Consider the following 12,990-nt stretch of genomic DNA (forward strand, 5'->3'; position numbering starts at 1 on the left):
GAACTGCAGGCAGACCTGTTCTGCTATGAAGCCATTATGTTATAATGGATGGAGATTTAATGTCGTCTTGCTGAAATATTCAAGGCCTTCTCTGAAAAAGATTGTTTGGATGAGAGTATTTATTGTTCTAAAACCTGTATATACTTTTTTGCATTGATGGATGTGTAAGCTGCCTATATCAGAGGCACTAATGTACCCCCATACCATCAGAGAGGCAGTCTTTTGAACTATGTGGAGGTTATGCCATTTGTGGTTTCCAAAAACAATTTCAAATTTTAATTTGTCTGACCACAGATCAGTTTTCTTCTCTGCCTCAGTCTGTTTTAAATGAACCTTAGCTCAGAGAAGACAGCAGAATTTCTGGATGGTGGCTTCTTCTTTGCAGGATAGAGCTTTAAGCAGCATTAGTGGATGTTTCAGTGAGCTGTGTTTACAGATAGTGATCTGTGGAAGTGTTCCTGAGTCCAGAACAGAATCAGACCTGTTTTTAATGCAGCGGTCCCTGAGGGCCCAAAGATCACAGCCATCCAATACTGCCTTTCAGCTTTTTGACCTTTGAGCTCAGAGATTTCTCCAGATTCTTCTTATTTTTTATGATATGAACTGTAGATGATTGCATGTTTAAATATTCAAAAAAATTCACTACTTTTAGACAGTTTTTTGTAGACTTGTGAACCTCTGCAAATCTTTACTTCTGTGACTCAGTCTCTCTAAAATGCTTGTTTTATACAGAGTCCTCTTATTGACCTGTTGCTAATGAACCTAATTACTTGTAAAATGCTCCTCCAGCTGTTTCTTATTTGTACCACTCACTTTTACAGCCTTTTGTTGCCTCTGTACCAACTTTTTATGAGATGTGTTGCTGCCACAAAATTCAAAATTGCCTTGTTTCTTTTCATAAAAATGACACAGTTTCTCAGTTTAAACACTTGGTGTTTACTGCGTTCCATTTGTGATTAAAATATGGGTGTTTGAGATTTGTAAATCATTGAACTGTATTATTTAAATTTTACACAATGTCCCAACTTTTTCAAATTGGGGTTGTACACATTTGCAATTGTAAAGAGTCAAATTATCACAGGAAACTTTATTTAGTGATTTATGTGAACTGCATCATAAATTATTTCAACTACTTTTTCCTGTGATCTTTAGGCTTAATACTCTTTACACAAGTAGTGATATGCTAATATAAGAAAATATAAATAATTTAACAGCTTGATTAAATCATTTCTTTAATCATGAATAATCTCTAGTTTTCTTTTCTCAGATGTGACCGTCGACTTGTTCCCTCAGATGTTATGTAACTCTATGGTTTGTAAATCAGTAATCGTAGCCCAGAGCTTCTTGGCATTTCTATTTGAATGCGCTGCTCTGTAAGAATGGGATGGATGTGCCGTGACAGGGAACAAAACTAGTCGAGTACGATGCAAAGTAAGAGCGTGACATAATAAGCTGCAGTCAAGTCACTGAATATCTAGTGATGTGATGACAACAAATAAATTCAGCAGTTTTTAACACACACAATAGGCATCCACTGAGGGTGGATGATTTATTGTGTGATCATTAATGCATCAGCCAAACACACAAAACAGTTTCCGGGTGAGTTTCGTGAGAGGTAAGGTTGTAAATAACGCCCAGAAAATAACAGAGGAGAGAAGGGGAATGAAAGCTAGATGAAAGAGAGGGCTTGATAATAACAAAAGCAATAAAAAGGAGATGCCTTTTCCCAGCTCTGATTCTGTGCGCATCCCAGTTTGTGAGGATGAGTTTGGGAGAGATTTTCTGCCTATACGCACCCACACAGCTCTGTCTAAATGAGTCACATCGTCCTATTAATCACCACTTACAGCTACATACTAGAATTCCTTTATGGGAATGTCTTACAATGTTACAAACAGCGGGACGTTTTCTTATGCATTTATCTCAACTGCTGGCTGAAATTTTTTTAAAAAGATGCAACATCAGGGCCATTTTCTTCCTCTAAAACAAACACAGACTGCCCCGACTGAAGGATAAAGTAAAAAAAAACAAAAAACAGCTCAGTTTGACAGCAGTGAATGACACCAGTGTGTCATCTAGCCCTTTCTTCTGAGTGAAAGGATCCAGCTGGCTCACTTGTCAATCCATTTAAAGCACCTTCCCAACAGATGTACAGCTGGAGGCGCTCCAGGGAACGTGCAAACACACTTAGGCATGCACCTACACACACACCATCCTCTATTACACAATATTCATAGCATTCTGTGAGCTACTCCATACACCCATTTGCACACAATTATTATATACTTTTACTTTATGATCTCTCCAAATGAAACACCCAATCTCTTGTCTTTATGCTGTCACACACACTTTACATTTTTTAACCAAATTAAGACAATATTGTAGCATATTCTTCTTCAGTTTTGATCAGATCTTCATTAAAACAAGATTCTCTAAAAAGCCAAACCTTTGCCACCACAACATTTGATGCACACAGATAATTATTCATAATTACAGAAGACGGCACAAGTTACTTACAAGAGTTCCTTTGGCTCCCGTCTCTTGCACCAGGTGAGGTGGACATCCCAGCAGGATGATTCTGTCCTCACAAGATAACCGAATTGGAAGGAGGGAGCAGGAGGACGGCACAAGTATAGCACACCACAAACTCCACCGATCACGACAGATCCTGCCCACCGTGCATCCTCACGCTGCCACTCAGTCAGCACACATGCTCCTCAGCGCAAAGGATGCTTCACTCGCAGCTTCTCCGGCAGAGGAACGCACACTCATGTGCTCTCGAATGTTAAGCGTCCTCAAGAAAGCCACAAAACGTACACGTGCACGTATGGATTGAGACTGCACCAGTGTCTTTCCCGGTGAGGGGGGCTGCTGCTGAGGCTGAGGAGGGATGGAGAGGAGCAAAGATGATTGGAGCGTACCACTGGCTGCTGCTGAGAGAGGGAGGAAGGGGGGGTCAGAGGAGAGGAGGTGAGGAAAAGGGTGTGCACAGAAGGAGAACAAGAAATAAGGAGTTTGTGTAGCTGCAGTTTTGCTGCAAATCATGAATACATTTGGCTCTGACCTTTAAACACACTAATGCCTTTTAACGCTGCCTGCACACTTTATATAGCCTCCTTATTTATATAAGTTAGTGAGAGGAGAAGTAGGCTGTCTCCATCGAGGGATCAGTGTCTAATAAAGTGAGTAGAAAAGTCAAAAAAAAAAAAAGAGCAAAATCTCCTTCACAATTCTTTTTCTGCTTTTGTCCCATGCACGCACACTACCACATAAAAGAGCCTTAGACTCGATGCACACCCACTATGTGTAGCTCCACTGCCTGAGGAGGGGACATAATAATCCTCCTCATTAGCATGATGCCGTGAAGAGCAACACAAATACACCTGGCTTTGTCTCCTTTGTGTCCTCCTCCTCTTTAACTGCATGTGAAAAGCACTTCATGGGAATCAAAAGATGAATCTTTCACAAGTATGGCTTTAACAAACCGCTTGTCTAATTGGTTTTAGCATTGTGGGTTTTAAAAACAATTTATTGCTGCATCAAAAGTCTAAGAATCAATCAAGTAAAAATTAAAAGCCTATCATTTCTTGAAGGAATGTAGATCATCTGCTACCTTTTATGCCATAGTTTATATCAAGATTATTTTATGAAGAGAAACTATTAAATTATAGCCATTTTTGTCAAACATTGAAAATAACATTATGCTCAACCTCATGCTATATTGTGAAATGTCTTGCTCAGCGTATGTGTTGTGAATGACTCTCAGCTACTTCCACATCAAATATCAGCCTAATATCTGTAAAATTGATTGAATTATATATTAATTCTGACGATTATCTTGAAATGGACTGACTCAAAAGTTAATCAGCTGTAGATATACATCCAATGATTACTTTCTGAAAGTTTCATTATTATTTGTTCTGTTGTTCATGAGATATTTTGCTAACAGACAACACACATATTGGCAAAAAATATTATCATGGGCTTTTCATCTTTTGATGATAAGAACCATTTAGGAATTAGCCAAAGGAAAAGCATTTAAACAAGCAAACATTCTGAGGAGAAACTAAAATCAACGAGTGTTTGTTGTTAAAATGATCAAATAAAAGACACTCTCTAAATCCATGGGTTGAGTCTATCCTTCCTCTTTTAGACTTTGAATAGCTCAAAATACCCAAGAGCACACACACAGGAAAAATAAGAAACACCAGCAACAGCTGTCAATAACTTCTGGATGCAGCTGCACAAATGTAGCTGCAGGAAATTTAAAGGAAAATATCATAAGACTCTTAATTAGCTGAGGCTGATTACAACACAAAGAGCTGCAGGAGGGGTGGGAAGTGCACGGGTGTGAAATTAAGGGGTTATGGAGCATCACATCAAACAATACAGGTTCATTATTAAACTGATAATTGGAGATCTTTTTTAGAATCTGACGCTTGATTTAGAAATAACTACATATTTTTGAGTTGCTACTTTATCTTTGGAAAATCTAGACGCAGCTAACAAATACAAAAAAGATGATTAAAGAAACAATTTAAAGTTTAAAAAATGAAATTCATATCTTCCACTGGACCTGATTCACTCTAATTTTTGCTGCGAATGTGAGAAGCAATGTTGCACTTTTACTATTTTTTCTTTAAAAACCCTAAAAGCAACAAATGTTGAAATTTTAAACCTGTATGTTATTATGATTACTCTGTCTCAACAGAGAAGAGGGTGGGGGGCAAAGTCAGCAAATCTGTTATTAACCCTCAGAGTATTTGTTCTATTCTTTTTTTAATAGAAACTGATCAAGCTAAAAGAACAAATATTATGAAGTACATGAAGACATTTTTAAGCTGGACAGAGTGCCTAAATTTTTGTACAGGCTTGATTACAACCAGATAAAACTGGTTTTGAACCTCACTGCATCCAAAACTTGAATATGTAATTAATCTGTGTATGCAGCGCAAAATGAAATTAACTGTAAAAGTGTAACAAAATGTAAAATGACCACGTTCGTGCAAATGCAGAGGATATTATTAATTACACATCTTAAATGTGTCCCTCCTGCAGAATAACGTCCACTAACAGGAATACTGAGGCATTTTCTCTCAGATTTCATATTCATAGTTTTTTTCTGTCAGTATTTCATAATAATTTACAAACAACACCCAACTTTTTCCATGTTCGTCTGCTTTGTTAAAAAAATAAAAAATAAAAAAATCTATATTTGCTTTGAACCATACCCAACTATTACTAAAGCATCAAAAACAAAAGCTTCGGTGAGAAAAACTAAGCGTACCAAGAAAACTGTAAGCTGAGAATGAAAGCAAAGACAAAAAGTACTGTTGCCTTGGAAACAGACAATTTGCATTCTGTTTTATGTAATCTGTGCAGAAACGTGCCAACTTTCCCGGGCTACCTATAAACTTTTTAACTCTCTGTGCCAGAGAAGAATCTGAGAGAAGTTTAATACAATATATTTTACAGTAACTTGAGGAGCTGCTTACTTTGTTGAGTGGCTGAAAAACATGTCCAAAATCACCCGTCCACCACCATAGTTTGCAGATATTATGAGGTGCATTTAGCAGATAAATTTAGTTTCCCTTCAAAACTCTGAGCTCTGTCCATTATGACAACATACAGTATTTTCATTTTGGTGAAAAAAAAAATCCTAAAACATAATGTTCTCAGTTTTAGGACATAAAATTAACTTTTTGAATCAGAGAATGTAGTGAAAAGTAATGCAGGTGGGAGGCATTAGTTAAACTAAACTCTGGAACATGTAAATGAGAACAAAACTTTGGTAGTGCATGACTACCTGTTCATCATGTTTTACTAGCATGTTGTCTCTACATACAGTACACAGCAGTACTGTTGAATTAAAAAGTTATTAAAATTAGTGGAATGGAGGAGAGTGAAGCTCTTTCTTTCTTTTTTGCAATCAGTTTTCAGTGAGCAGCACACCAGCTTTATCGTTAATCAGTGAAGCTTTCACCGGAATGTGTTGAACCAAACTTCATTTGGGTAAATAAAAATATTCATACTGACAAGATGCTGCAGAGATCTCCAGGCTTGTGCAGTTTACCACAAGACAATAATTATTGCTCAACCTCTGCAGTCACTTTTTATTCTTCATCAGTTACATTTCTACGTATTTTCTTCTCTTTTTCCAACACTAATTAGTGTATGTAAACCAACTTTTATGCTGAATTACTTCTAGATGTCTTCATTGGCATGTGATGAAGGCCATCTCACATGAAAGTGGAAAGTTGTTGCCAGGCAACTCAGCACCTCCTGCAGTTTTCTTTATTTCTCTCTTTCCCCTGTCAAATCACACTTTTTTTGTTATCACCACAAAATAAGACCAGATTAGGCTAGTTAGTTAATAATCTCAGTGTCTAGTCTGCAAAGTCAAACAAAAAGATGTATGATATAAACAAACGATGCCTCAAAGATTGAGAAAATTAGATGGAAAGGTGAGTAAAAGAGAAATGTGGAAAACATAACATTGGGTAAATTAAAAATGTATTTGGTTAAATTGAGATAGGGCTGTCACAACTCCTCCACCACATTTTTATGTGTCAATCTCATGAAATGCAAAGTTAAAAAACACCTTTTCTCACTGCACACCTGACTGTTTCTTAATCAGCATCTCTCTGCAGTTAGTGTCACAGCTTCATTACATTAAAACCATAAATCACTGCATAAAAAACTGAAAAAAACACTGTACACTTCAGTTAAAATACTAATTTAAAGTTGTGATCAGATGCTTCACTGCCATCATTTTATGACTTTAATTGCACACCTAAGAAGCTACAGCTTCTTTAATATAAAAAGGATTTATTTACCCTTCTGAGAAAAACTGCTGACAATCTCATCCTCCTGGTTATAATAATGCACGTTAGCACATTTGAAATACTGTAGAATATCAGTCTATTTTCTATTAATGTTGTAATTAAACTGACCATTGCAAGTAGTTGCATTCAAATGACTCATCTTTGTACTGACAGATTACAGTATCATAGCTATTCCTTCGATAATGACGTGCAGGATAATGAAATTTCTGAAATGACTTGGTTTACACAGTGCTACTTTCACAGAGAAGACTAACTCCATTTGAGATCTTCTTATAGTTGTGCATGACTTTTTAAAATACTGAGTCATTGGTCTTGTCTAATTCAAATAATAACCTAAACCATTACCAGTATATAACCCCGCTCTAAATCTATTTCCTAACCCAAAAAAGGAGGTCCAACCACATCAGGACCAGTTTTGGTTCTAATAAGGACCACCAGTCCTGAAAAGGTGGGTGATTATGCCAGAAAAGGTCCTAAAAATGTTACAAAACCAGCACACACACACACACAGAGACCTCAAACCACAAAGCATATCCTTTCCACAAATCCTAATTTACCCAGAGCACATTACCATTCAGGTCACATTTATCTACAAAATAAATAAATAAATAAAAATAAGTCTTTTAAATGGAAGTGCAACCTCATTTTAAAGTCACAGTTGCAGAGTTCTGTGGGTTTTTTTTTCCATCATTTATTATGTACAAAAACTTATCTGCCAAATTAAATTTTGTTGAATTAATATAAAATGGTACAAATTTAAAGTGATTGTCAGGGGTGTAAAATTAATTTATGATCACAATAAATAGAAAATCTTATCTCTAAAATTGTGTCAAATCACAAGGCCCTCTCTCACAAACCTCAGGTGTAACACCCATAATAAAGGCAATGAATTTGAACACTTTTTTTTTTTACATCACCTGTAACTGACTCTTCTTTCCCCAAACAAAAGCGACCAGCAGGTTGACTGAGCAAACAGGTGCAAGCGAACAACCCTTTCTGCTCAATTTCATTTGATGTAGAAACTCGTAAAACATCTACTGAGGGAAATAAACTTCTAACAGGATGCTATATGCCAATGCAAATAACACAATGTGAAACACACAGATTTTTGTTATTATATAACCACACTGGCTAGACTGCGAGTACATTCTTATTTTGAGAAACGGCCTGCAGGACGCAGATTCTGGAGAAGAAATCCAACACAGGCAGCGAACACAACCACACACGTACACAAATGTTCAGATAGTGACTCACAGCCACACTTTTCAAAGTTGTCACAGCCACAGTGAGTCTGGATTCTACCCATGGGGCCATCTGCTCTCTTTTTAGCCAATTTTAGGAGACAAACTCAGGAGTCACTTAAGATGCAACACTCCTCTGATGTTCCACTTGAGCATCACAATACTTTACTTAAAAAAACAGAAGGTCTGCACCATTTCTTGCCATTAGCACAGCTTGACCTAATTTATTTTGTTTGTATTGATTGTTGTTATTTATTTCACTTCTCACATTAAAGTGCGAGTGGCAAAAAGTTCTTGTGACAACATATGAAAAGCATCTCACGCAGGATTAGGTGTAGCGTAGTCAGAATCTGACTTGGTGCATTAGGAAAAGAATACTCCATTAAATAAATATGTAATGCAATTAAAAGCCTAGCATTCCTTGAAGGACTGCACATCATCCTTCACTTTTCATTGTAAGCTAAAATCCTCTCATGATGACAAATTGTTTTGGTCAGACCTTATAAATGACGTTACAAACCATTTTGTGATATTGTAAGATCTCAAGATTTGTGATAACACTCAGCTTAGCTCAATTTCTGTAAAATTGAAAAATTATAGCCATTTTTATGTTAAGGTCAATTAGCTGTGGCAGCCATCTTAAACAGGGTTGTGTTCAAATATTAATGAAGTTTATTTGCACACCCAGTGATTACTTTCGGTAAAACTCATCCAGTAGTTTAAGATTTTGTGAATGCTTAAGATACATATACACAAAAAAAACTTATGGCAGTGGGTGATAATAAACTGATGAAACATAACTTAAAAGTCTTTTTCACAACTTAATGAAATGCCTATTAACATATTTTATAATAATATTTAGTGTATTAGTGTGTTTTAGGACAGCACAGAGAGCTATCTGCATCAGGTAGGATATTAATTGTTCAGAATCTGACACTAACAAACGTAATCTGACGCATCTCATCTTTGTCTCTGTTTTACAGAAAGAGCTGCAGCCTCCCTTCTCTTCCAGCTGCTACAGGCCTTATTCTGACCTGTGCCACCACCCTGTGGTATCACTTTGAATTTCCCTGTTTCGTGCAACACGGGGCCTTTTTGGAATAGACCTTAAAAAGCCAGCCTCTTAGAAGTGGCTTGATTTTCCTCCCCCCTGGTGTTGCATCCCTTTAAATGTGGCCCAGCAGCCGTCACGGTGAATCGCTCCTCTCAAAGAGACTTTCTATTTTTGTGGGAATAACAATCCAAGATGTGCTGCCAAAACAGGGATAATATCTTTATAGAATGACATGACAATATGCTATAGGTGAAGAGACAGCGGTGTGAAAAGTTCTGATTATTTTGAATTTATGCAAAACACAAATGAGAGAATGTCTTCTGTTATCAAAAGAACAGACTGAAAATAAAGCACTAATTGATTGAAGTGGTTAAGGACAATATCTCATAATATATCAGAGGCTTACAATAAGAATCACTTATAAACAGTATCATTTCAAACACTGCCTGATTTCAAAAGGTTTTTAAGTATCTGAATGAACTTCAAGCATACAATGAATTTGTAACACCCAAACAATCCAAACAGCTCACATAATGAATTGATTGCAATTTTGTCTTTACTGCTAATAAAACAACAATAAGCTTCAGAATAAGATTTACTCTTAAACAAAATCTCCAGCTCCTCAAGGGGGGGGTCTGAAAATAACTAAAGTGCACAGCTCACTGCTCCGTGCGGCAAAGAGCCCTCCAGGTCTGCTGTAGAGTTAAGAATTCAACAAAACACATAAAATGTGAGAATTATCTCTTCGTAATTACTCCCCTTGTTCTGCCTGATGTTTAAGCTGAGCTTTTTGAAGAAAACTGACCTCCTGTGCAAAAGTAGCTCTGGATTCTCTCATCAATGTGATGCTTTTTGGTTCACAGTCATAGAACATGTTAAAATACAAAGTTCGGTATTATCCTGCTGTTTTCAATAACTACGCAGAGACTGGTGTGTGTCTCAGTGTGTATATTTACAGGACTTGTGCCAGAGAGATTGTACTATGCATCAACTTGAATAAGGGAAAAAACACGAGACAAAGGTTCATTAATAGCATATGTAGCAGTCAGACATTTACTTACACATTAATTTGGGAGTTTTAGTTATTAGAAATGAAACTATTAAACAACATACAACTTCAATGATTTTTAGAAACAAGTTTGAATTTATAACTATTTATACATACAGACTCAAATATATTCACTCATTCATCTGAAGCTTTTAATAAGTGGCGCTGAAGGCTTTAGAATGTCTTAGGTTGACGAGTCCAAGGTCTATTAACTTCTCATTAGTGGTCATGATTGACTGCAGCTGGAGTTTCTCTTAGCCAGCATCAAAATGAGCTGTTTGACCACATTTATTGGACGAACCAAAACTCATTTGTCGCCCTCGAGTGAAAGGAAATTGTTGAATGTTGAAGAACAACCCTGAAACCTCTGAGGCTCCAGCCTGCCGTGAGCTGGAAACTGCTGGAGCACCAGCGTCACGGTCCACAGTGAAGCCATTTTTACACCCCCATGGATTGAGACAGAGCCCCTGGGTGGGAGTGTGTGAATGTATTCGAATCTGTGTGTATAATTCTGACCCTGTGTGGATTGAAGAAAAATCCATAAAAACTCAAAACTTGAAAGCCACTGTAGTTGTATGTTAAATAATTATTTCTCCCTTGAAAAAAATTCAAATCAGTCATTAAACAGCCCAGATAAATATGGCATCCATGCCCTTGATGAATTAATGTAAATCTCTGACCTCAGCTGTAGTTGTAATTAAAATTTAAGTCAACACAAGTTATTAGCTTGAAGGTGATGACAAAGCCTGGCACACTGAATGAAGACAGCGCCATCTAGTGTACGGAAAAAACGCCTTCTCAGTTCTAAATGTACAAAGCTCTAACTTATGAACGATACTGGACTGTGCTTACATTTGTTATAATTACATCCTAATTAAAGTCAGGTTTAAGCTGTGAATATAAAGTAGGAAGGAAAAAAAACAACAATTGAACTCATCTTTTAGCTCAAAGTATTTTTACTTGGAGTTTGGAAATTTACTGAAGTCTTTCTGATGAGTGAAAAGTCAGGACAACTGTGTTAATAAAACATGCTCCTAAAAAGGAATTTAGACATTTTAAACTTCACTTTTTACTTGAGTTTTTTCTTCCTTGCTTAGTCTGAGCATTATTTCCAGTAGGGGGCAGTATCGCCTCATTTAAACATGTCCACTGGTGTCAAAGTCTGATTCTTGTTCCTTTATTCCAACTTTCATCAAAGGTTAAGTATTATGTTTATTTTCTAATCAGATGTATTTTTTAAATTAAGTTTCCATCTGCTGATATTCACTAGATGAAAAATTATAAGATAATTAATTTGGCTCTTGAAACAAAAAATAAACTCTTCAGAATCTTCAGAACTGATTCTTTTATTTAAGTTTAATTATTTGCATATAACACGAAAATCTGCAGGTTTTAATATTGGAAAGTTTAGATTATTAGAACATTTTGTTTGTATACATTTAAAAATAACCATCTCATTCTTGGCCACATTAAAAGCAACATTTCTTTTCTTAAGAAATGTTTCTTAAGGTGTTTTTTTTTAGGTGACAGTAAATCTAAACTATTGTAAACACCCAGACCCAGTTTTAACAAGTTAAAAATAAACTCCACACAAAGTTTCTCATTAAAAGTATTAAACATTTACAAAATGGCATGTTGTTTTAATTCTGAATAGGAGATGAAACATTAAAGTGGAGCAGCGTTGCTCCACTGAGCTGACAGATAACCTCTCTATGGTTCAGTTGCTTAAAGCAGCACAAAGAGGGGGCAGTGTGGGGGTCTTACTGCACAACAAAAACAAATAATACTGCTTGTCTGTTTCACTGACCTAAAAAAACCTCCTGATTCGGTGAACTCTGATCTAAAGTGAAGTTTACTCCGTGTGTCGCAAAGGACTCGTTAAATGTTTACTCTGAGGAGCTCCACTCCGAACACAAATCTGAGAAGAAAACACCTTCAGAGAAATAACAAGCATTTTACAGTTAATTACAAGCTGCGTTTATAAATTATCTAAAAGAGACATCTGGATCACTCTGTGTTCTGTGCAAGAAATGAGGGAAGGTTTGACCTGTGTGAGGAAATGTTTATATAATCAGTAAACCTTTACACTTTAAGAAGGTTTAGCTGTGTAGTGATTTACTGAAACGGATCATCTGTGTTGCAGGTCAGCTCAGGCCACCGTTTTTACCCATGAAACTACAAAAACTAAATAATTAGCAGAAATCTTCACTCACAGCAAGTAGAGGACTAGAGGAGTTTTAGGTTTGATGCAGAGGGTCAAACATTTAAATCCTAATTGTTGATGAAACCAACATCAGAATGAATTATTATTGCTTTAGTTGCAACCTTATTTCTGTTTGGGACATGTTTTAAAGCGTTATAAGACACTGACCAATATCAGGCATCACTCATATTAAGAAAAAAGTCTGAAAGGAATTGGGAATTTTAGGAGTTTGTGAAAAGTCTTTAACAACATTTACATTTGGTAACATGATTTAATTATTTTAATGCAGATATTTATAGCAAAGAAACTAAATAATAAAATATTTTGACTAAACTGGAACTGAATATTTGACTCCAGATGGTTCGGATATTAATTTTGCTTCTGTTTTGCTCAATAACTTATGAGTTAAACTGTTAATTTTATGGCTATTAAAATTGATTACCCATCATTCTTTCATATCAGGAAGATGTTTTTGGCGCTTTTTGCCTCACATTCTGGAAACAGATGCACAGCTCGTTCATCAACTTCCTCACAATTCATTTCAGTGTGACTTTGCATCTTGGCAGTCTCGCACAAAACAATGTTGTTGTTTAGAGTCA

General features: G+C 36.3%; 1 protein-coding gene across 4 annotated transcripts in view; it reads right to left on the reverse strand.

The window, feature by feature from the left end:
• Positions 1–12,990, reverse strand: part of dtnbp1b (dystrobrevin binding protein 1b) — a 70,767-nt gene that overhangs the window by 27,303 nt on the left and 30,474 nt on the right. The window contains exon 2 of one of the 4 annotated variants that reach the window (XM_025006848.2): positions 2,518–2,930. The exons of the other annotated variants lie outside the window; for them this stretch is intronic. Coding sequence (XP_024862616.1) covers positions 2,518–2,563 — 46 coding nt within the window. The 5' untranslated portion in view covers positions 2,564–2,930. The remainder of the gene's footprint in view (positions 1–2,517; positions 2,931–12,990) is intronic. 4 annotated transcript variants of the gene reach the window in all.

The sequence above is a fragment of the Kryptolebias marmoratus genome, linkage group LG5 (assembly GCF_001649575.2).
Source record: "Kryptolebias marmoratus isolate JLee-2015 linkage group LG5, ASM164957v2, whole genome shotgun sequence".
NCBI classification, from domain to species: Eukaryota; Metazoa; Chordata; class Actinopteri; order Cyprinodontiformes; family Rivulidae; genus Kryptolebias; species Kryptolebias marmoratus.